This window comes from Hippoglossus stenolepis, chromosome 17 (genome assembly GCF_022539355.2).
Source record: "Hippoglossus stenolepis isolate QCI-W04-F060 chromosome 17, HSTE1.2, whole genome shotgun sequence".
Taxonomy (NCBI): domain Eukaryota; kingdom Metazoa; phylum Chordata; class Actinopteri; order Pleuronectiformes; family Pleuronectidae; genus Hippoglossus; species Hippoglossus stenolepis.
This window is the reverse complement of record NC_061499.1, coordinates 8,611,405-8,635,193: the sequence shown is the minus strand read 5'-3', so window position 1 is coordinate 8,635,193 and position 23,789 is coordinate 8,611,405. Positions and strand designations below refer to the sequence as shown.

At 41.0% G+C, this 23,789-nt stretch overlaps 1 protein-coding gene across 1 annotated transcript in view; it reads right to left on the bottom strand.

Annotated features, from left to right (window-relative positions):
- csmd3b (CUB and Sushi multiple domains 3b) overlaps nucleotides 1-23,789 on the bottom strand; it is a 318,096-nt gene that overhangs the window by 131,676 nt on the left and 162,631 nt on the right. Inside the window, exon 6 of the mRNA XM_047344329.1 lies at nucleotides 6,517-6,629. Within this exon, the coding sequence (XP_047200285.1) occupies nucleotides 6,517-6,629 (113 nt within the window). The remainder of the gene's footprint in view (nucleotides 1-6,516; nucleotides 6,630-23,789) is intronic.

Below are 23,789 nucleotides of genomic sequence, written 5' to 3'. Positions count from 1 at the left end.
AGGGAATAACTCATGCATCTTGATGAAAAGTTAAAAATAACAAAATGTGGCACATGAGTGAGATTGTGCAGTCTAAGGCAGCTCGTGTGAATTGTCACTTACTGGCTTTCAAATATTCAAACTACTTTACTTGTTGCATTAATCTGCCGTCATTGCTGTCTATATAACTTTGCCACTTCATCACCCAACCACCACTAGTGCCATGGTCCCCTCTTTGCCTTTCTCACAGGAAGTCAGAACGGTCTTTTACCCCACTGAAAATGATCTGAGGGAACCTGCGGAAGAATGTGTAAAAGAATATTGGATTTACATTTCAATTGGTTTGTCTTCACTGGCTGTTGAAACCCAACCAATGAGTTTATGGTAAAGATATTGTCAGAGGACGGAGAAGGAAACCAGATATGACAGAAAGAGATAATTTCCATATCAGGCATTCTCCATGCAATATTTCTGTAAGTCTGAAAAAAAGACTTGTCAACTTTACTTGAAATCTTTTTACACATCTACACCTCTTGGAAACCCTAATACTTTTTGTTGACTTACCTTCTACAATACTGACCTACATGCTGAATGTGTTTGTCCCACAAAGCAATGCCACACTTAGCTTGGATACAGTGCCCAGTGACATGTTGTGAGTACCAGGATGATTAAATGAACTTTCAATACTTCCAATGGTAAAGAAATACATCCACTCTGATTTAATTATGGCCTGCCAAGTACGACCCTATAGCGTGCTTCAGAACACACTCAGAAATCACACACTAGCTTTATAGAAATATTTTAAAGAGAGTAATTACATGCATTTCTGATCCTGAGGTGGAAAAGATTGGAGAAGTCGACATAGCTGAATAATTACTGAGCTTTAATTAAACATGCTAATGGACACTTAATGGCTGTGCTTGTATTTAGCTGTAAAGATGACGGACAGCAGCAGAGAGGTATTGAAATAACAGTCCAAACGTTATAGAAACAAATGACAAACACTAATTCAAAAGAAAAAAAGACAAATTAAAGCCTGCCTATAAATTAGTCTGACTCGCTCTACCTTAATATTCATAGTATTTAACCTAAGATGTAAATGCTGGCATTTATGGATATTTGATGATTTCAGTAAATATTAATATAACTGCCTGAGATTGGAGGAATTGAATGTAAATTATGTAAATAGGAGTAATTTCACCCTTTAACAAGTACACTATGTTCTAGGGAGAGAAACTGGAATTGAAATGGTTAATGCCCTTAATTGAGCTCTATCAACATATGGCCTAGGGTGTGTTTTAAAACGCTGCCTTTGTGAATCTTTTTGAAACGTCAATTAAGGATTCAGATGGACAATTAAGTCAGTGAATTGGGTTTAGCCATTAAGAGAAGCTGCAAGCTTCACTGGCATTTCCTGTTTCGAAAAACAAAACACTTCCAAAGACGAGAGACTAGTAAGTAATCATACGCTTGTGTAATTATTTACTAAAGGTCTGTGCATGCACACGTGTGACTTCTAACACACGTGTGAGTCCTAACGCACGTGTGAGTCCTAACACAGACACCTTACAGTGTGAAAGGTACTTTGCCTGAGCTGTAAGCAGAGTGCATGTCAAACACCCTTATGCCTAATCTAGATATTGTTTTTGAGACAATGATCCCTTAAACTAAAAGTGTACCCAACTTTTTAAAATATATTTATTTAAATAAGTAGTATCCTTGACATCCATCCCTCTTTTTATGCCTTTTTCTCTATTTTGCTCTCCTAGTTTGCATCCGTCCTGCTTTTTCAATCTTTTCTCTGGATCTCGTCACCATTGTACCACCTCCTCTCAGTTTCTTTCTCTGTTGTGAGATTCATCTTTCTTTCTTTTCTTTTTTTTTTGCTGCCACCCCTCATGCACCCCCTTCTCTACAAACTTGGATAATAATCATTATGAGAGTATTATTAATTCAGAACTTCATAATTGGGCAGCAGAAGAAGGAGGAGGCTTTTGTAAGCTGAGTGGCTGACCTTAAACACACACACACACACACACACACACACACACACACACACACACACACACACACACACACACACACACACACACACACGTACACAGTGTGTGTCCAGCTCACTGGCAGCACCTACAGCCAACTGTCTCCCTCTGAGGTCTCAGACCAGAGTCTTACAAACTAAACTAACCCTGCCAACAAGGATTTAGAATGTAAATTTTTTTTCCATCTAGCGTTTGCCACAAAACTTAACTAACCCAATTATTAAAAAAAAGTTCCTGGCGACAAGTTGAATTAAATAGACCAGAACAACATATGGCTTTCAGGGTGGTATCACACTCTAAGTAATAAATTAATTGGAATATCATTAAGTGGAACTATTAATAATGAAGTGATGTTGATGAATATACAAAGAATGTTGATTAAACAATAAACCTTACGGTGTAGAAAATAATACATGCGCTCAAAAAGAGAACAGTAAAGATCATTTGGAATAAACAGAATAAAATGCAAAATAATAATATTTTTAAGATACACTATTTGGTGATTTAAGTGTTGTTCATGCAAATTAAGCAATATGTCGGTTTATTTTAGTTTTCATCAGTATGTTGAGAGTTTCCACGAGATATGAAATCAATAGGAGATCCATCAGTCATCTCACAATGTCAGTCGTGGCATTGGCAACGTTTCATTCAGGATATTGATCCGTCCTCATTTCATACTGACACCGTTGACATGCATTTACTAACTTAGAGTGAAGTAATAGATGATAAACGACTGCTAAGTCCAGATAATGCATTAACTCTTGTCAAACTGCTTTAATGAGGCGAAAATGACGAGAAAATATGAGAAAATATGTTGAATGACATTTTAGCAAAGATTTTTGTAACAAGTAGTGAAGATTTTCCAAATCAATTTGCAGTGACTCTTTCAGCCCCCCCCCGACACAATGTCTCTGCTAATGTTTGAAACCCAACTACGTAATGGAGATTGACGGCTGACAGGAAGTAGTCAATTAATCCAAAGTTGGTTAAGAACTCCTCCACTGATTAATCAACTAACCCATCAAGCTGACGCCCCTCATTAACACATTGATCCATGCTTCATTAAGATCAATTAAAACCAATTCAAACTATTTAAAGGTAATCTCAAGGGGAGTGGTCAGGCTGTCAGTCAATCAATCAAGAGTCAGATGAGGAGAGAGGTGAAGAGAGAGGTGAGGAGAGAGGTGAGGAGAGGGTGAGGAGAGGGGTGAGGAGAGGGTGAGGAGAGGTGAGGAGAGGGTGAGGAGAGGGTGAGGAGAGAGTGGAGGAGAGGGTGAGGAGAGAGGTGAGAAAGGTGAGGAGAGGGTGAGGAGAGGGTGAGGAGAGAGGTGAGGAGAGGGTGAGGAGAGGGTGAGGAGAGGGGTGAGGAGAGGGTGAGGAGAGGGTGAGGAGAGGTGTGAGGAGAGGGGTGAGGAGAGGGTGAGGAGAGGGGGGTGAGGAGAGGTGAGGAGAGGGTGAGGAGAGGGTGAGGAGAGAGGTGAGGAGAGGGTGAGGAGAGGGTGAGGAGAGAGGTGAGGAAGTGAGGAGAGGGTGAGGAGAGGGTGAGGAGAGAGGTGAGGAGAGGGTGAGGAAAGAGGTGAGGAGAGGGTGAGGAGAGGGTGAGGAGAGAGTGGAGGAGAGGGTGAGGAGAGAGGTGAGGAACGGTGAGGAGAGGGTGAGGAGAGGGTGAGGACAGAGGTGAGGAGAGGGTGAGGAGAGGGGTGAGGAGAGAGGAGGGAGGGGTGAGGAGAGGGAAGGGTGAGGAGAGGGTGAGGAGAGGGTGAGGAGAGAGGTGAGGAGAGGGTGAGGAGAGAGGTGAGGAGAGGGTGAGGAGAGAGGTGAGGAGAGGGGTGAGGAGAGGGTGAAAAGGAAACAGGAGACATTCAGAGTGAAAGAAAGATGACAGAAACTGTTATAAGAGGGTCAAGGGGAAGAATGAGAGAGAGGAAAGATTTATGAGGTTTTATAACGACTTGAATTTCAATAATTAAAAACCTCTAAACTGTACAACCTGCTGCATGTGTACATAAATAATCCGTCATTGACTTGGATACATTGGCTTTGATATAATGACTTGTCTCCATTCTAAATATTATTATCACGTTTAATGCGTTTCTTCCTTTGTCGACAGTGGGAACATAAAAGAAACCTAACAAATCACATTATTAATAATATGGGGTCATAACAAACCTAATGAGCTTCGAGACATTACGCAGTTAATAAAAGTGAATATAGAATCACCAGTGAATTAATAGCAGCCTCACTCACTCATTTGGCTTAATTGACCAATGTGAACAAGACAGTACAAATAACATGGTCATTAAAAAAAAAATCCTACAAATTTAAATATTTTATGTGAGTAATCCCAACGAGAAAAAACAACTGGAATCAATTTGCTCAGCAGTAAACACAATAATGGACTTTTCCATTAAGTCCTAAAGCAAATATCGTAAAATATACGTCCAGTGGCCACACGAACACACAGAGATACAGTTATGTATTTAGCTACATCAAGGAGGTTATGTTTTCACCTCTGTCTGATTGTCTGGGTCACGGACGAACCCATTAAGGTTAATTGCGACATTCTTTTTGTGTTTTCCCATGAAATAATTAATGGATCTTGATGAAAATTATCAGGCACACTTAGGAGTTTGAAATATAAGACTCTAAGCAGCTTGATTGAATTTAAAGGGACTTGTGGGTCTTGGAGGAGGTTTGCCATTCTGGTTGATTTTATTTCTAAAGTTAAATACATTCTAAACATATGTAAAACCAGCTATTACACAATATTTGTCTCGTCAACATTCAAGCTTGGAGGAGGCGATGATTCTCATTTCTATCTCAGTTGTTAAAATTTCCACGTAGGGAAACCACGACTCATCCGTCTGAAGAAAAATCAAAAAATCAAATCAAAGATGTTCAGAGAGGTTTCTCTGTGATTGAGTGACAGCTGGAAACAAAAATGAACACATGACCCTAATTACGTCGTAACCAGCATCGCAGCGTGATTGAAGAAACACTCTGCAGCGGATGGAAGCAACGGAGGCAAACAGAGCGGAGAAAAAATAGATTTTAGAGTTAAAAGAGAAGATGTTGGAAGATTGTTGAAGGAACGGAGGGAGGGAGGAACAAAGAAAGCACTTTTGTGAAACACATTGTGTCACAGTGTTGTGCGCGTGCGTGCATCATCCCTGACAAATGCAGTCTGTTTTGTGTCAGTTCAGAACATGACACTATCGCGGTTGTGTGTTTTTGTCTTTGACAAACTGCACAAGGTCTGATGACAGCACGCGGTGCAGGCTCCGACTCCCGAGTGCTGGCATTTCGGAACGGGCGAGCACCTTATTCCGCTCTCGTCCACTTGGCATTTTGGCGACTTGCTGTGAACTTGAATGCTCTGAAGTGAGAGGCGAGACGCAGCAGGGAGCGTGTCGGTAATAATCAAGTGGCACGGTGCAATTTTGGTATCAAGCATGACCACGACTTACACTTGTGCCGCCCGCCCACTCAGCCAATGACGCATGGAGGAAGGAACAATGTACTTCAGTTTTCGCCAGCTTAACTTTCTAATAAAAGACACACACAACATGTTCCCGGTCATTAGATTTAAGGAGATTACAGGAGCTGATTGATCGACCATGATTCAGTTCTTGTGTCTGTCAATCTGTCTTGTTTCCAACTGTGCTGCAGGTTGTGCCCGATGCCTCCGGCCATGAAAATACCAAACACGGCTCCATGTGTGTCTTGTGGTGTTCAATGGACTTTATGCACCATACACGGGTGATTCACAAAAAGAATAGTTATTTAAACAAAAACAACAAAAACTGAGACTAACTCAAAAACATGGAAGAGCATAAAAAACAAGTGTAGAATATAAGCCCTATCTGTTCCAGCCTGTCTGTGCAGTTGCTGCAAACGTTCGCCTCTGATTATCACCGTTGAGAGACGTGGATGTTGCCAAACGAATTTCAAAATGTTTTCCACCAGTTAGGTTTTGTGTCAGAGAAATCTCACTGTACGCCTCCGTGTGCAGTTACCCGAGAGAAACGGAGAGAAAGGAAGAAAGAACGCGACAGCGGCGGGAGGGCGCTGGAGACAGAGAGGAGAGAGCGGCGTGGAGAAGAGACAGGAAGACTGGAGTCAACAGGCGTAATTAAAGGGAGTTAGAGGCAAAATTGTGGGGAAATAACCATCAGTTGAAAAGGGAAAAAAATAAAGCAACAGGGAGAAACGGATAAACAAAAAGGGAAAGCAGCAAAACAGAAAAAGAACCCAACATTAACAAAGAGATCTGTAGATGCTGTATATACCGAGTCCTGTTTGTCACAAATATACAATATATAATGTCCAGTTTAGGTTTATACATTTCTTATATTGTGGGGACACAAAATCTGTTTAGTCACATTACGTGGGTTAGGCAGTAGTTATGGTTAAGGTAAGACTCCAGGAAATCGACTGTGTGTGTGTGTAAGTGTGTGTTGTTTTTGTGGATGTCACCGTATCTTACACATCTTACCTTGATAATGTCCGCTGAAACCACGGTAACGGTGGTTGTCGTCGGTCACAAAATGCAGCCGCAGCCAGTTCTTGTTGCTCACAATGGGTGATGGGACATTACTGCCCGACAACCTGAAAGAGCGACATAGATAAAAACAAAAATAATTTAACAAATAGAACAAAACAACAGAACGTACACAAACATGCATTTAGGAAACCTTAGCTCGTAAACTTTTTACACCTGATCCAATAGGTCGTTTTTAAAGACCCTAAGGTCCCTGCAACAAATGCTAATAATCAGCCTTAAGTTTAGTCCACTTAGTTTCCTTTCACTTCCTTTCTCTTGCCTGTATCTCAGTGAGAACATTGACTCTGTGTTTGTAGCTGCCGTGTAGAATGAAGTGAGAACAAAGTGCACGAGCACACGCTGAATTATACACAGTGTCAGAACTTCCCCGCCCAAAACTCAACCAGTCGGTTCCCGCATCGCTGGACTTCAGAGCTGCTGCTTTTAATGAAGCAGGAAATCGTATATCTTATTCATCGTTTTTTTGCAGAGATCTCCCCAGCCGGTTGTGGGATTCGAACCCAGCAACTCTGACCAAAAAAACTCAATTCTCACGGCTGTTTCCAAAGCTGGAGTTGGTGGCTGGTGTTGTATTGAACCATATCAAAGTAATTATTATTCATTCTAATTTTTTCTACACTACTTTTTTAACTACATTGCACCTAAAAGACTGCTATATGCAAATAAGACAGGGTTTCAATTACACAGGAACAAGGGACTACTGGACTGTCACACCGTAATACACCACTCTTAACAATAGCCTTTTTGCATTGAAGTAAGCTCGTGCACTGAGGCTTTGATGGCACACAGCACCAGTACATTGGACCCAATTTGCAGCTCTTTCATCAAACAGGGCCGGTAAGATCCCTTAATTGGCCGGGAAGACGAACACGGCTCTCGTGGTCGGTAACATGAAGCATGGCAGGTCATTGCTGGCAGAATTTCGCTGCAGTCATCCCCCTCTAACTTCAAATATCTGCAGCTAAAACACAATCCCTGACACCAATAACCTCCATTTTACATCACCGCCAGTCCTCTGCTGTAGGGTGCTTTCATTTTGTAGTGTCAACCAACAGGTAATAATATCACCTCGGCTGTTACATTTCAGACAGAAGTGCACACGGCCGTAAACCGTGTAAAGTATGAAGTGGGCTGCCCTCTCATGTTCGTTTGTCTCCTTCTATAAACCCCTGCTGTTAACCTTCACAGACCATTAATATCAACTTACACACACAGACACACAAATGCATGCTCACACACACACGCACGCGCACACATGAATAGAGGCATTACAGTGTATACACCTATACCTCTAATAACAGCTGTATAAAGTGGAGCACAAAAATGCTGAGCAGGAGTTTTAAAGGGTGTGTGTGTCTATGTGTGTGTGAGTGAGAGAGAGAGAGAGAGAGAGAGAGAGAGAGAGAGAGAGAGAGAGAGAGAGAGAGAGAGAGAGAGAGAGAGAGAGAGAGAGAGAGAGAGAGAGAGAGATAAAGAGAGAGAGAGGGTCACCTTGTGCCCTAGATCAGAAGGATCTTCTGATGTGAACAATTAGTCACACACACACACCAGATACACATAAAACTGCATAAATTACATACATCACCAACACAACAAAATAACTACTGTGAGTTGGAGGGAGCAATACAAATAAATAATATCTCCTTGGTATATGGTAATTTATTGGGATTGTCTCTATAAAACATTTCTTTGGGGAAAAACATACCATACAAAAAGAGGTAGAACAGAAATGTATTTATGTCCCTTTATTGTTTAAATCTACCTGTTGTGTCACATCTCATTGTAGATCAGTGGTGGGGAACCCTTCGGCCTCTGGGGTGTTTGGGTGTGCTAGACATGTTGACGTGGCCCCTGAGACTATCCATGAATACAAAAGAGAATAACGTACACTAACATATCCTTCAGGGTTGGTTGTGTGTCTGTTTTGATCACAGAACCGGATAAGATTCAAGGACAAATTAGTTTGGAAAGAGTTTTTGTGCACAAGAAGCAGAAATCACAAGAAGCTGAAAAGATCTAAGAGGTTAAAACCTCATTCAGGAGGAGAATTTGTAATGGAGTGTCTTGTTGCCACTGCAGAGCTGACTGCACCGGACAAAGTTAAATTGTTCCAAAACATTAGTTTGTCTTGAAGAGCTGTTGCAGAGGGGATTACTGATGTGGCACAAGATATTGAGATGAATAAAATAAAAAAACACTGAAGGAGACAACAAGGAGTTTCTCTCTGTCCTGCGATGACACAAAAGAACACAGTAAATACCACATATCCAGACAAGTTTTTTTTTTATTGAGTGGGATTACTGCTAACTGCTTTTATCTAAGAGTGAAGTTTGAGCCAGTTGTTTTGTCTAAAACCAGCCGTGAGTAGCATCAACATCACTACCATCTGACATCAGACGCATCATAGCATACAAAGAAGTTCCAGTCATGGTATTAGAGATATTGTCATAATTCAGTATGGCCTGTGAAGGAAACTTTTTTTAGAAAAAATAATAAAAAATTTCCATCCCTGTTGTAGATCATATTTAGAAAATAATATTAAATTCTGATTTAAATTGGATACACTATCAAATCAATGTTGATTTAGTCTATAAACTGGAGTGAACAAGATGAAAGACAGTCATATAATATAAGTATTGGACAAAAATTGAGATCCCAGTTGAGGCTCATGTGAAATTTCAAACGTCAATATATGTGCTATGGGTAATCTGTTCAAGACAGAAGATCTATATGAAAAATAACGTCTCAAATGAAAACCCCAAAAATATATATGCAACACCCTGGATAACAGATTGTACATGTCCTCAAGTATAAACTGTTGTTTTAAGTATTCTGAGATGGAGTAAAGCTGATAGGCTTCTTTCAAATTGCTCTGAGTAATGTTCGGTCGCAGGAATTTGTTCTGGTGAACGATTAAGATGCCTGTCTGCCTCTGCTGTGCTCAGACTGAAGAAGATTACAGTGCCTGCTTAATAATTAGGCACAGGAGCAGGATGTGGACCAAACCTCAAGAGACATAAGTGCCCAAAAATAGATTAACCTTTTCTGGAGGGATAAAAAAAACAAAACACTGACCTCAGTTTAGACCCAGGAACAGAGACAGGTTAATGTCAGGCACGTGGATAACAATAAACATCATGTTCAGTCCAGTACTAGAAGATGTGCATCGTGTCCCACAGGTATCACCTCAAGTACTTTGTGTATATATCTAACAGGGCTATAATCTGGGTATTTATCATAATCTGGTACACGCTGAAACACAGCACAAACATTTGATTGTTTGGTATTTATCTTGGGTTTTAGGTTTTTTCTCCTCTCCTCCTCTCTTTACTCTCGCTGCTTCTTTCCCGCCCCCCACACACACTTTCCTTTCTTCAGATCTTCTCTGCGTGGCTCTTCATATGTGCACATTCACACTTATTATTCATGTTTACAGCTCCTGATTCACTTCCTGCTACCGTGTCATTACCCAGGGTACATCATTAAAGGTAGAATGTGTGCATATTCAATCCGTTCCCATATTAAAACAGGAATTAAATCATAAATCTATAAAGACAGCCGCTCTATGTGTGTGAGAAGCTAAAATAATAAACTACGTACTCAGGAAGCACTTAAAAAATCCCAATGAGCAAGACGAAGGTATAATTACAAAAAATTATCTTCAAGCAGTGGCTGCAAGATTAGAGAAACAAGTTGGCGACTAAAAAGGTCACCAATCTATATCCCCTCAGCAGCACCTCCTCCACAATACATTTTGAGATGTAGTTCAGCTACTGCATAGGTCACAAGCATGTATGTACACGGAGGATGGAAATACTTTAATAAATACACCATGTGTACTTAGCAACTACTTACATGGATAATTAAAGCTTAAAACGAAGCTTCCAGCAGAAAACCCCTAATACTTCCAAAAAAAACATCCGCCTCTGAGCTGCGGAGACGCCAGTTGATTTTCCCCATGTGGACAATTTGTAATGCATTATTAAATTATTCATCTATGCTGAGGGATCCTGTCTGTGACTGGTGTTTCCCCAAATATCTGCAATAAAAGCACTTCAGGGGAGCCCTGAGGTATTATAGTTCATCTTTAGATGGACACCAATGTTTTATGTGATACTGTGGTCTGAGAGGGAATCATACTCGGTGCTTTGACAGTGACACAGACAATACAAGACCTGACACAAAGGGACAATAAAACTTACAGTAAAATGGTCAAGTTTTGTGAAGATGTCGTGGACCATCAGCTAAGGGGAAGTTCCTTTGTTTGAATTCATCAATGAAGTTTAAACAAAGGGTTTTAATGATTAACTTGCTGCATCTATCTGTTATGAACTCAATTAAACTGACTGAATAAGTATCACACTTACAACATAGATTGTTGAAAATGATGACAATATCTATGTAAAAAATGTTGGAGGCAATCTTTTGCTCTTGTTTTAATAGTGACTCCTTTAGGAAATAAAGTTAATTGGTGTTCTCTGGAGATTAAGATTAAACAATTACTCTGGTAATGTTTCCCTCGTGCAACCCTTTTCTATAAAGCTCAGTAGGTCCCGATGCAGTATTCAGAGTTTTTCAGCAATCAAACACCAACAATGGCTGTTCTTGCAAATGTGCATGGAGCTCAAATTACAACTATCATCATCCTTAACAGGTAAATACGCTGGAAAAATAAAAGTCTGCAGGAGAGAGTGAATATTGACTGAAGAGTGGCCAGAGGGAGCAAAAGTACATAACTGATTAAATACAATAGACCTTCCTTTGTGCCCCTATTCCTTAATGGAGATACAATACAGTTGTTCCACCAGCAGTAAGGAGTGAAAGAGAGGGAGGAAATAAGGAAGCATGGGGTGAAAGGAGGGTGCCAGGAGGTAAAGATTCATGGAGGTACGGTAAGACATTGAGTGGGGCACCTCAAGGCTTAGTGTTAGAGCCCTTTTCTCTTTACATTTAAAAGTAGTCCCTTGGGTCTAATTATCCAAATGCATGGCTTCTAAAATACTTGTTTTGTATCCATTCCTGCTTGTGACAATATCGACATCAAAATCACCTCTTCATCTCTTTGCCTGCCCAAAGCCATGTGATACACTTGGGTGTCACATTTGATTTCAGTTATCCTTCTCTCAGCATTTTGCATCTGACATGTTAACATAAAAAAAAAAGAAATCAGGTCAAAATCTCAGTTCAGGCCATGGTTATCTCTCACCTTGGCGGCGTCCCTCTTGCAGGCCTTCACTATGTGAGACCCTTACAGACTAGATTCGTGACAGTACCTCTGGTCTTTGATAAGCCCAAAAAGGCAAATGTCACTCTGCTGCTCATCAACCTCCACTGGCTACATCATGTCTGCCCAAATAAAATTCAACCTACACATGATTGCTGTGCCTGAGCGATCAAAGTCCATATTGTTCGTCGTTAAGGTTCCTCGATAGCTGGACAAGCTACCAAATGAGAGCAGGAGCCTACCTCTCTATCGTCGAGAGTCTCTGAAAGACTCATCTCTAACAAGAGCACCTCCACTCCTCCCAGTTCTAACACCTCAACAGCCCTAACTCGCACTTACTGTGCACTTTGGAGTTCTTTGCCTGATGAATAAATGTATAACTTATTCAAGGTCTTCTTCTGTTCTGAAGCCTGAGTGATGTCCCTCAAGCATCTGCCTAAAAAGTAAATGCAATATAATTGATGTTTTGCTGGATGATACAACTTCATATTGTACTTGTGGGAGTGGACACGTGAAGAGAGCTTCTACCTAAAATGAATAACTGGCTCTACACACAAACGCAAAATCCATGTGTGGGTGGTCATGTGGGTTAGAGAGCTACAGTACCTTTTGTGTGCGCATGTTTAGCTGTGTGTGTCTAATGGTGTGTGCATGTGTGTGGCTGGCTATTCATTAGACAGTAGGGGAATGCTACTTAATCAGCCGATCTGTCTTAATAGCCTCCGCTAATTAAGACAGGTGGGAACTGCCACACATAAACCCACAAACACATTCGAACATGCAGAGAGAGAGTTGGCGAGAGGGAGGGAAAGAGAGAGAGAGAGAGAGAGAGAGGGAGAGAGAGAGCTCTGTCACACACTTGCATTCACAGAGAGAAATAAGCACACACCCACACACACTGCAGGAGCGTTGTGCAGAATGTAGTCTAGGTGGAGCCATCATCAATCAGTATACAGAGACAGAGAACTCCTCTGTCTGTGCGTGTGTGTGTGTGTGTGTGTGTCTGTGTGCGTCCACGGGATTGTTTAGATACACCGTGTATATGCGTATGTGTGCATTGTTTATGTGTCTGCGTGCTCGTGCGAGCGTGCGCGTGCTCGTGCGAGCGCGCCTGCTGTGTCGCTCTCCATCAATCTCAAGTGGGCAGAGAGTAATCAGTGTTCACAACAGGACCCTGCATTGTGCTCCCTCCCCTCCCTTTATCTCATCTACATTTCTACCCTCCTCCTCGCTTGCCTCCTCGAGGAGCAGCAAGGTGTTTTTAAAAACTGTCTTGTTCACACGGATGAAGTAAAGCATGAGTGGGCGGCTGTGGACCGTAATGGGGAAAGAAGAAAAAAAATCACTCTGACATAGATCATTTATAAACTAAGCAAGCAGGCATTAACCTTTGAAACTTAAATGCCAAAAAGACTTGTTTTGAGGCAGATTTTTACAGTTTGGGTCGGGCTCCTTGGCTCCAAATAAGAATATTATTCATGCTGCAGGATGTTGTGACAGACAGTTTTCTAAACTGTGGCAACAACTTGGGGAATGTTCTTTGGTCGTCGATAAGGTTGGTGCACAAGAATCTCACTGGCTTGCAAACAGCCCTGACCTCAACTCCATTGAACAAACTGGCAATGAGCTGCAGCACTGACTGCCAGCCAGGCCTTATCGCCCAGCATCGTCGCCTGACCTCACTAATGCTCTCGTGGCTAAATGGGATCAAATCCCTGCAGCCAAAACCTTATGGAAATGTTTCCCAGAACAGTGGAGGTCTGTTGGAGTTGGATATTAGTGCTGAGGTCTTTTTAAAGAGAAGATAAATGTTTGTATTCCCACATGCACTGTATCAAATGATAAACCAAAATAATCATCTTAGTAATATTTAAAATGGTGTGGATGGCCCAAAGCATAGTCGGTGGCGTTCTAAAAATACCCGAGCCTAGAGTGAGCATTACAGCATTTAGCGATAACGCTAACTGAGGCTCTGACAGAACTACTGTGAAGACTTGATAACACTTTGAATGCTAAATCAACAATCTCAAAATTAAAAACAGTAGTTTTCCCAACAGAAACAGCAGTGTTGTGTTTATTATAGAGGAAAGTGAGCTCTGTAAAAGATTTTTTGTTCCATCTGTTGGGTAATTTATGTTTGGGATGGCAGAGCAGGCAGGTTGCAAATCCAGCAATCATCTTCTACTGCAAAGCTGTGATTGAAAACACAATTATACTCGCTGAGGAACTGTTTTACATGTATGACTAAATTACTGGTTTTGCCTTAATGTGAATATCATACTTTTAAGTGTTAGAATACTTTTGTCTGGCTGCCAGTCAGAGTCAGTGTCTTGGCACGGACCCAAACTGACACATATGAAACATATCCTCACCTTGTGTTTTAAACTTTATTTGTTTTTATAAAATAATTAGACAATTGTGTTTTTGTTCTGTGTTTGTTGGATGTGTTCAACCCCACGTGAGAGAATGTGGCCCGTCCTCGTTTAAAAATGTTCCTATTTCTTTGACAGACAAGGGTGAAACTGGGTGATTAAGCCAGTCAACACTCCATAACTTGTCTCTGTCACTTCCCCCTCTCCTCCCCGATCTCTCCTCCCTTCCCTTCCTGTCCTTCCTCCTGCTCTTTCTCCAGGGTTTACTCATCATCACTGTCTGTTCACTCCTTTCTTTTAGCTCAGTCTCTTCCCAGTGGTGACTGCAATCCTGGGCGGCTCCCCCACCTCTTCTCAAACAGTCTTTTGTGTGCATGTGTGTGTGTGTGTGTGTGTGTGTGTGTGTGTGTGTGTGTGTGTGTGTGTGTGTGTGTGTGTGTGTGTGTGTGTAGCCTGCGGGACAGCAATAGCAGTAATCAGAGCAGAGACAGGGACTCAGAGGGAAAGTAGTAGGAGAGGAGGGGGACAGAGACAAGGAGACGGAGCTGGTGTTATTATTATTACATTACATAATATTATAATTTCATCACCCTAGCTCCCACTATCCGTGGCTGACTACTTAATGCACTATACTTTCCAAGCACACACACACACACAAAAGGAGGACACAGCCAGAAACACATGCAGCTAAAACAAAGACACATATGCACATTGACATTTGCACAGACTCGGTATAATACAGGAAATGACACTGACAACACATTTATGACAGTAAAATTAATTTCCCATGGCCTGTCCAAACTACATATCGTGCTCCAGTGGTGCTCAAACTCTGGCGTTGTCCCTTGGGTTTGGCTTGGCACCACCTGGAAAAGTTTTTTTTCCCTGCTGTGGGAAACGGTAAATATCAAATTTCAGGTCAGCAACAGCGACCGCAAAAAACCCAGGTTGTGTAGCGATCACAAAGGCTCAAGGTAAATAACGTCCTCTCACGTGCAATACCACATTATGGCCACTGGAGCCTGAGTACGAGGCTTAAAATAAAGTAAGAACTCCACTTGCATGTTAATCTTCACCAAAACAGCGGAGATAAGAAGTAGTTCTGTTTTTCTTTTAACCTGGGAAAATGTGTTTTGGAATTAATGATGATAAATCACACAAGGATCAAATGAAAAATATATTTAAAAAAATAATTGAGGATGCCTCAAAGCCCTGAAGTGAAAGTGACCTATTTCAGGTTTTTATCCTGAGTGAATGTGTCTAACGTGACTTTGTTTGCATAAACACTATAATCTAATTATCACACACTAATCCAATTATGAACCTTACTTTGATTCGAAGAGTAATTTGATTAAAGTGTTTACATGCATAGCAGAATAAGATTTATCTTGATGCAGCAATCTTAATGCAATCTTGCATAGCGTGTGTGTTGATTGAACTAATTGTCATGTGCCCTTTCCCCTATAGGCAACGAGTAAAGTGCGAAACTGCCGTCGTAAAATGCAAACGCCCGTCTCCTCGGCTGCCGCTTTTCCGACTGCTCCCATGTGACAATTGTGCAGTTTGTCCAGATTCGAGGCATCAGTGCCAGCGATGAAAGAGACGGTCGCTCTAAAAATTAACACTCTCATATACTGTGCAAGCTGTGCAGCTCGGGAGGACTCAGATGGACGGGCTTGCTCGGCATATGGTGTCTCTGACCAACCTTCCTATAACGTGATCATTTCACAGTCCCCCACACATTTCCACCCCACAGCAAACACCTTCTATATGATCTAAGTTGCAAAAATTGGGGGATTCACTCGTTTAAATGGTTTTAATCCAATTGCAGTGTTTCTCCCGTTTCTGCACCTCTGCTTTTTGTCGTCTACCTCCCTCACCTTCCTACACCTCTCATCCCCCACTTCTTTTCTCCCGGTCTCCGCTCGTCACCCCAATTGCCCTTCCGCTCCTCTTTTTTTACCCGTTTGTGTCTCGTCTCCTGTCTCCTCTGTGCCTCTCTTGTCGTCTTCTGCATGGCCTCACACCGGTTCCCTAAAACACCATGACACTTCTCTCGCTGTCGTCTCATTCTGCCGCCCCTCTCTTCTCTCCTCTCCTTCGCTTCGGCTCCCACAAATCAGAGAGCGGGGTTCCCACAAGATCACAGTCATTTATTTCAAAGGCTATCAAAGGTGTGGGTTAATCTTGTGGTAAATTTGCTTAGACATGCCTAGACAATAGCCTTGTGGAAATAAATTATTCTGTGGGACACCAGAAATTGGATTTAAAAATTGATGTCCCCGGAGAAAGTGTGTGAAGGTCAGTGTGTAACCCATGAGCCATAATGCTACAAATAGATCCAGGGGAAAACAGTCTACATCATGAACTGGTTTTCCAGCTCTCTATGAAAGTAATTTGGCCTATGAATGCAGCTGGTAATGGATTCGCAAGAGTCCTGCCTGACTCTGGAGCTCCACAAGAATATGGCTCATGCTTCCGTCAACTAAGGGAAATGTATCCCTGCTATTCTACTTGAATAACTTGATTTTAAAAACTGAAAACGATCACTGTATGACAAATATAACAGCAGCCAAACATTGCTACAGTAGATATTAGTTATTGGCCCATGCAGGTAAAAGTCTTGAGACTGTTAAAAAACAAAAAATGCTAAAGGTGATAAGATAACTGTTTTAGTGCTATATAAATTCACCTGTCTTGGATTTAGGTTATAGATATAAAGTTCTGCTTACATTCAGTTCGTCTCCCCACAAATCTGGAGAATATATTTCCTTCCTGGCTAAACATTTGAAAAGCTGTTATTTTAAATTGAAATCCTGCATAATTTACGTCCATGTTACCCATGTTTCTTGATTCCTTGCATTTTTGCTGGCACATGGCTCATTCATTACCCACACCAGTCGATCGGTGGAATATGACATGAATGTGCATCGCATCACCCGCTCGTGCCCATACATTAAAGTCCTCATGCACAAACCAAATCCAGAACCACTAAAGATGTCTCCCTGGTGCTAGTGGTGGCTTTAAACTCCACAGAGTAGCTTTAAATATGCAGAGATAAGGCTCTGACTGCAGTCATTACTGACAATATAACCTTTATCTGAATAGCTATAGGCAAAACTGGGACATAAACTTTAAGTCACAAGTGTGGAACCAGACTACTCTGCTTCCCTGCTTGTAAGTTTGTGTTTCCCTGTTTCTTTAGATGCATATTTGAAATAATCTGATATGTGTGTTTGTTTGTTATGTATGTGTGAAAAACAGAAACGGAGCGAGTGAGTGTGTGTGTGTGTGTGTGTGTGTGTGTGTGTGTGTGTGTGTGTGTGTATTCAAGGTCACTGCTCCATTTCCTATTCGGGATAGTGCTGCTATCCCAGCATCCTCTCTGCCAGCAGCATTGATTAGCACTCGGCAAGCATAACATCACGCACTCGCAGACACACAAATCCTCTCTCTCTCACACACACACACACACACACACACACACACACAAACACACACACACACACACACACACACACACACACACACTTTGTCTCTTACGCACAGCTTCTTTCACATCTCGAAAAACAAATGCTTTAGGTTTGAGCAGAACAAGTAGAAAAGGCTTCACACTTCCGATCTCTCATGCAAAGTCACACACAAACATGAGACCTGCACAACATTTGTTACGGACTAAGAACAAGACAAGAATGTTGATGGATGATGTTGGAGAAGTTTGTTCTGTATCTTCTTGTTCCAACCACAACTCATTCTCGTAATTAGCCCTGTCTCTCCACGTCTCTGCAGGTTGGTCGTACCTGTCACAGTAATGTCCGTTGACCAGGGGGAGTATGTGTTTGTGAACATTTGTGAAAACGTGTAAACCACCTTAAACAAACCATTAGAGAATGTTAAACCAAAACATTGATCATGTTTTGTAACGTATGACTTCTAACTTAAATGCTACTTTGACGGTCACTTCACTTTGGGAAGTTTTGAGTCACACTTGCTGTGATTTGTTGCGTAAAAACTTTATTTAACTTAATATCATACAGGTGTAAGCTTGCTTGTAGTAAATCAAAACTTTCTCTCCAAAAACTTTTTATGAAAGATCCATCTATTTGTATTTTATGTACTGTTTTGATGTGAAAGTATGCAATGTTCACATAGCCATGGAAATTCAGCATATACAGAAAAACTAATTAACTAAATTGTAACCTATAAACAAAAACAACAATTATAACTTTGTTTGACAAAAACCAACATGGACTTTTGACTTTTGGATTTCACCGTAAGCACTAGCGGGTGCCATGAATACTATAAATGTTTTGTGTGTTGCTGTACCAGATGTGATGAAGATGTGTCGCTGTTGATCATAGGCTTCACTCTAGTGTTAAAGTGGGGCGGGATGAATAAGTGAGGGATGAGATCTTGCCAAGCTGTCGCTGAAACAAATACTATTGTGTGCCCCTGACTCCCAATATTAGCTTTATCTACTGATATGACTCTAGACAGCTGTCAGAAGTAAATACATGATACTTTGCAGTTTTTTAAACTTCTTTTATGTTGACATATGTATACGTGTCACACCGCGGCGTCGTTGTGTTGAACGAGCCATCCGCTAAATCAACTTGCCGCCAGTGACATGACTCCAGGCGCTCGGAGACGAGGCTTCAACTCCAGCTCGAACCTGCCAAAATGAATTTTCTGTTCCCTCCAAACGAAAAACCAAATCCTCGAACGAGAAGAAGATTGGTAAATGACAGACTTTAAATAGTCCAGTGCACCATTACCACGAATTTGGTGACGAACTGTCAAGTGGGGTGCGCGTACGGTAAGAGCGCTAAAAAGGATGCCGTCTTCTGGAGTCGAGTTAAAAAAAGAGACACAGACGTTTGCATGGGGAAGTAAAGAGACAGAAAGAAAGAGAGAGAAAGGAGGAGATATCTTTCTATTTAAGATGCTGTACTTGGTTTCAAGGGCAACTGATTCTGAAACTACAAAATATAAAAACTTGTGTGTGTTTGCGTGTGCGTATACTATCGTGTGTAGTTTTCGGCTAGGATTACAGGCACTTAGCCCACAGCGATATACTACTCTCATAGGCCCAAGCTCACCTCGGTGCATACTGATTCGAAGATGCTGTGCGAGGAGGAGAGTGTGAACATGGATGGGGGCTACTTCAATGTGTGTGTGGGGGGGTTTTAACGGTGTGGCACTGCACGTAACAAATCCTTGCACACACTTAAATATTAGCAAATCTGCCATTCGCTCTCACTGCTAATTGCCAGTGGAAATTAGCGTTTTAGCTATTAGCTTCTTCCCAAATTGCTAATGGCAATTAGTATATTAGCACTTGGTGTTGTGAGGCAATTGCTACGGAATCAGGCAGCATGACCCAATTTTCACGAATCGAGTTCTGCAAGAAAAGGGTCATCCTCGTAATGATGACAGAAATCTGTCTTTCTGTCCTTCAACTTTCTTGACAACAGCTGGTCTGAGAAACTTTTTGAAGGGGCAGGGGTGCATCCAGGAGCTGGGCCGGGGGGGCTATGGCCCTAATAAGAATAGTGACATGTGTAAGGCCATTTTCAGTTAATTTATCAAGACAGTTAATTGCTTATTTTCTAGGGATAAACAGAGATCCACTATTCAGGCATTTACATAAAGTACAATGCTGTTTGCAAATTATGTTCTGAGTCTTGGGACTTTTCGGGACAATCTCATTAGCAAAGTCATCCTCCGATGCTTCCCTCAGTTTGCAGGTAATCGTGTAAATATTAATCCGTCCTCCACTTCTGCCATTTTGGAATTGAATTGTAGTTGCAACTTCATATTTATATCGTGGAAAGAGCAGGTGAAGTTGAATCAATGACCAACACCAAGAGCACTAATTAAGTGTGATTGTTTTAAGAAAGAATGACGAATGCTCCTCAACATATGAACCTTAGAAATGTTTGTCACGCTTTAATCTTTGCTGAACAAGTTTGACAGAGAGCGACAGTAAAGTTATTTTTTTTTATTGTCCCTTGTTTTGTATAAAGCCTCTTGCCAGGATTTTTAAAAAATATGCACATTAACTGAAATATGCCTTGGGAAAACACAGTTTACAAAGGAAGCCATGCAGCTCAAACAGAAACAGCTGGGCCTGGTTTGTCTGTCTGTGGAGCGCTAACAGTGCTAATGGGATTCATATTGGTCTCAGTCTGTCATCGAGATGAAAAGAATGTCACATTGACCCCTACCTTACAATAAAGTCTAAAATGTGCTTCACTTTCGTCTTGGGTCGTAATCAATTATTTTTATAAAGGATGACAGAAACTCCAATTACAGTTACACAGAGAGCTCTGGTTGCTGACCTTGCAGGTATGTTTGGTAAAGTTGGGGCTTAAAGTAGTTAGTATGCTGGATGCTCGGCTGCTTTAATGTCATTTCAATGTGTCTCCGCTCCATAATGATCATCTGATGAGACAGATAACCACAGGGTGTTTACAGAGGACGGGGTATGGAAACACTGTTGTTTACAGAGGGACTTTTTGTCAATATCAACCTTTGCATTATGAAAATAAGTTGGAACAAAGGGGACAAACATCAAGTGATAACACTGCACATACATAGAAAACACCACACACAAGACTGCACACCCATGTAAAACACATGCACACTTAATTATGGATGTATTTACCGACATGCAAACGAACGCAGATACAAACAAAGACACATGAGACTCAGCGGTTGGTCTCCATTCTTTGCAGTGAGCCTAACTAGAAAATCAATGTCAATGTCAGTTCCTTTCCACAGTTGTGGAGGGGGGGGGAGGGACATATTTCTGTTCAGTGAAGTCAGTCCCTCGAACGGGAGAAAGGGCTTGAAGGATTACGATTTACTGACTGGTCTGGTAAATGGCCGCAGGATTAACTTCCCTTCATCTAACAGTTTTGTGACAAGTTACTGAGTTTAAAGTGATGGTGTGTAACGATTTGTTTGACCACCAGGGAAAAAAAAGTCCAAAGCAGAAAACTGCATTTGAACGACTAGCATATATTTGGCATTTTTACTCGATGAAATGTCAAAAATGACATTAATTACCTCAAATCTCAATCCCTCCATACTACATATATTATCCGTTCTGTGTGAATGTATAAATACTGAAGCCAAATACTGATTATTTCATCACTATCCACTTGTATCAAATCAGAAGTAACTAACGTCATTTTGACCCGAGAACAGACTGAATTATTTAACTCATGGAATTACTTTACTTCCCCTGAGACCCTGATGCATGTTAGGTCCATAATGATTTCCAGCACACATTCACTTGTACAGCATCGCCTCACTCTGCACTACATTTATTATGCAAATTCACCATTTCATCTATTCCCCCAATTGCTCTATAGGGTTGGAGCTATGAGGACGGTGTAGGTCACTGGAGTAAAAGGGAAAATCATCGTCGTTTGACTGGAGCCATCTGGAAATCATGAGTTCTTTCAAATGCAGAACGCAACTCTGCTCAAAGTAAAGCAGCTGAAAACAACAGTCATATTGCAGCCAGGAGAGGAGGCACCTGGATGGCAACTTTGCTTAGGTGCACTCCGGAATGCTAAAATCGGTACTGAGGGGTCCGGGGCCGCCTGGTTCAAGTCAAGAAAAACATTCTCCGGAAAATTACAACACCCACAGCCACCTGTACCATTTAGGAAAGAGTCAGTGGGACCAGGCTGCTTCTGCCACATTCTGACCCTGTCATCGGGATGCGTCAAGAGAAAGAGATTTTCATACGAGGGGACATCTGTTGACTTAAAATTTGTCGATTCTATGATAGTGTGACTTTTTCTGGCTTGATGAAGACGACACTCTTATCCACATGAGGACTTGTTTTCTTCCCAGGTGTTAAGCCACATATTTAAATCAGGTATCTAGTGCATTCTTAAGGGTTAGGGTTATAAGTGTGTGTTGCAGTGAAGGGGACAAACTGTGAACTTGAAGTGCTCGCTTATACAGATAATGAATTGGACACAAAACATTTATGCATGTGTATATGTCAGGCACTTTCCAATGCGGCTTTTTTCCTCTGTATTTTCTACTGAAATGCTAAAACGCCTATAATTTATTTACTTATTCATTAACCACAACATTGCCTTTCAACTCCTGAATTTGAAATGTTTTTCTAATTGGACAATCATCTCCAACAGAGCTGTGACTTTAAATTGAGTCAGTGCAGCATCTTCACTTATTGGCAACATGATGGCTTTTTTTTTTTCTTCTCCCGAACGTCCCTGCTCACCTCTCAGTACTTTACACGAGCCAAGACGCCAGTCAGACCAAATCACACGCTACCAATTACCATCACATTGTCCCCCACAGGCCACAATCTGAGCCATATATACTGGTCATAATTACTCCTGAGGAGGCGATTCTTCACACCAATAACTTATTTTACGAGCCCCCAGTTGGACGTGAAGGCCTGACACAATTTATCTGAATGGCTTCTGGTTTGCTACAAATGAAAAAAGTGTATTGGAAAAGCATAAAATTATTGTGGCTATGTTATTGTGAATTTGTGTCCAATCTTGATTATATATGGACTAACTGAGTGTGTAATGCATAATTTATGATACACACAAATAAAGGTGAATAAACCATTGGAGAAAACATATTGCTGATTATCAATCATCGATTATCTATAATGGAGCCATTTGTATATAGGTTGTGGTTACTACTATAGTCATAAATGTACTGATATTTTCCAGGAACATCAAAAAAGACAGTGTTAAACATTAAATAAAAACTAAATAAAATGAATCAAAAGTTTTTCCCATGACTTTTTTCATCCTTCTCATGAAGCTATCTTTGATGATACATATTGTTGTCCCTTTATAAGATGTGTTAAGTGCAAAACAATTTAAAAGATCATCACGCTTTCTCTCAAATAACAATTAAATTAGAAAATGAAACTTTTCTAAATTAGAATAACGACTCGGTTCACTGTGATACAGATTTGTTGTTAAGTTGATGAGGAGCATTTTTCTACTTCTTCAGTTATCATATGCTTCTGAAAACGTGATTGCAAAGACGCACGTTCACAGACCTGAGTTCAGATGAGTGAGCAGGATGCGCAGGCATAGAAACACTAACACTTTCCATTATTACCTCCAAATTAATTACACATGCACACACCCACTAATATCCCCCGACCGTGATTAGATTCAAATGGGTTAACACCACAACAAATGATGATCAATACCCTAATTTACGGACAATCAATAAGCGGCCAGAGTAAAATATGAAATATTATTATGAGTGAACCATCTGAAACACATGAGGAAACAACACCCAACACACACTAGTGTCCCAATGACGCTTCCTCTACCAATTCCATTAACACATGTCTTCACTTAAAAATCTATTGATTTGTGTAATGAGGACTCACATTTAGTGTAAGGAAGACAAGTCCCTACAGTGTGACTGGGTAAACACACTTAGGTCCCCACAATATGAGTTGTACCTTTTACCTTGAACCCACACACACATACACACATCTACACTACTTCAAGATTTTATTTATTTTTCTCTCTGAAAAAAAAGATGCTATATTTCAAAAAGCTAAATAAAAACCATATTTTATA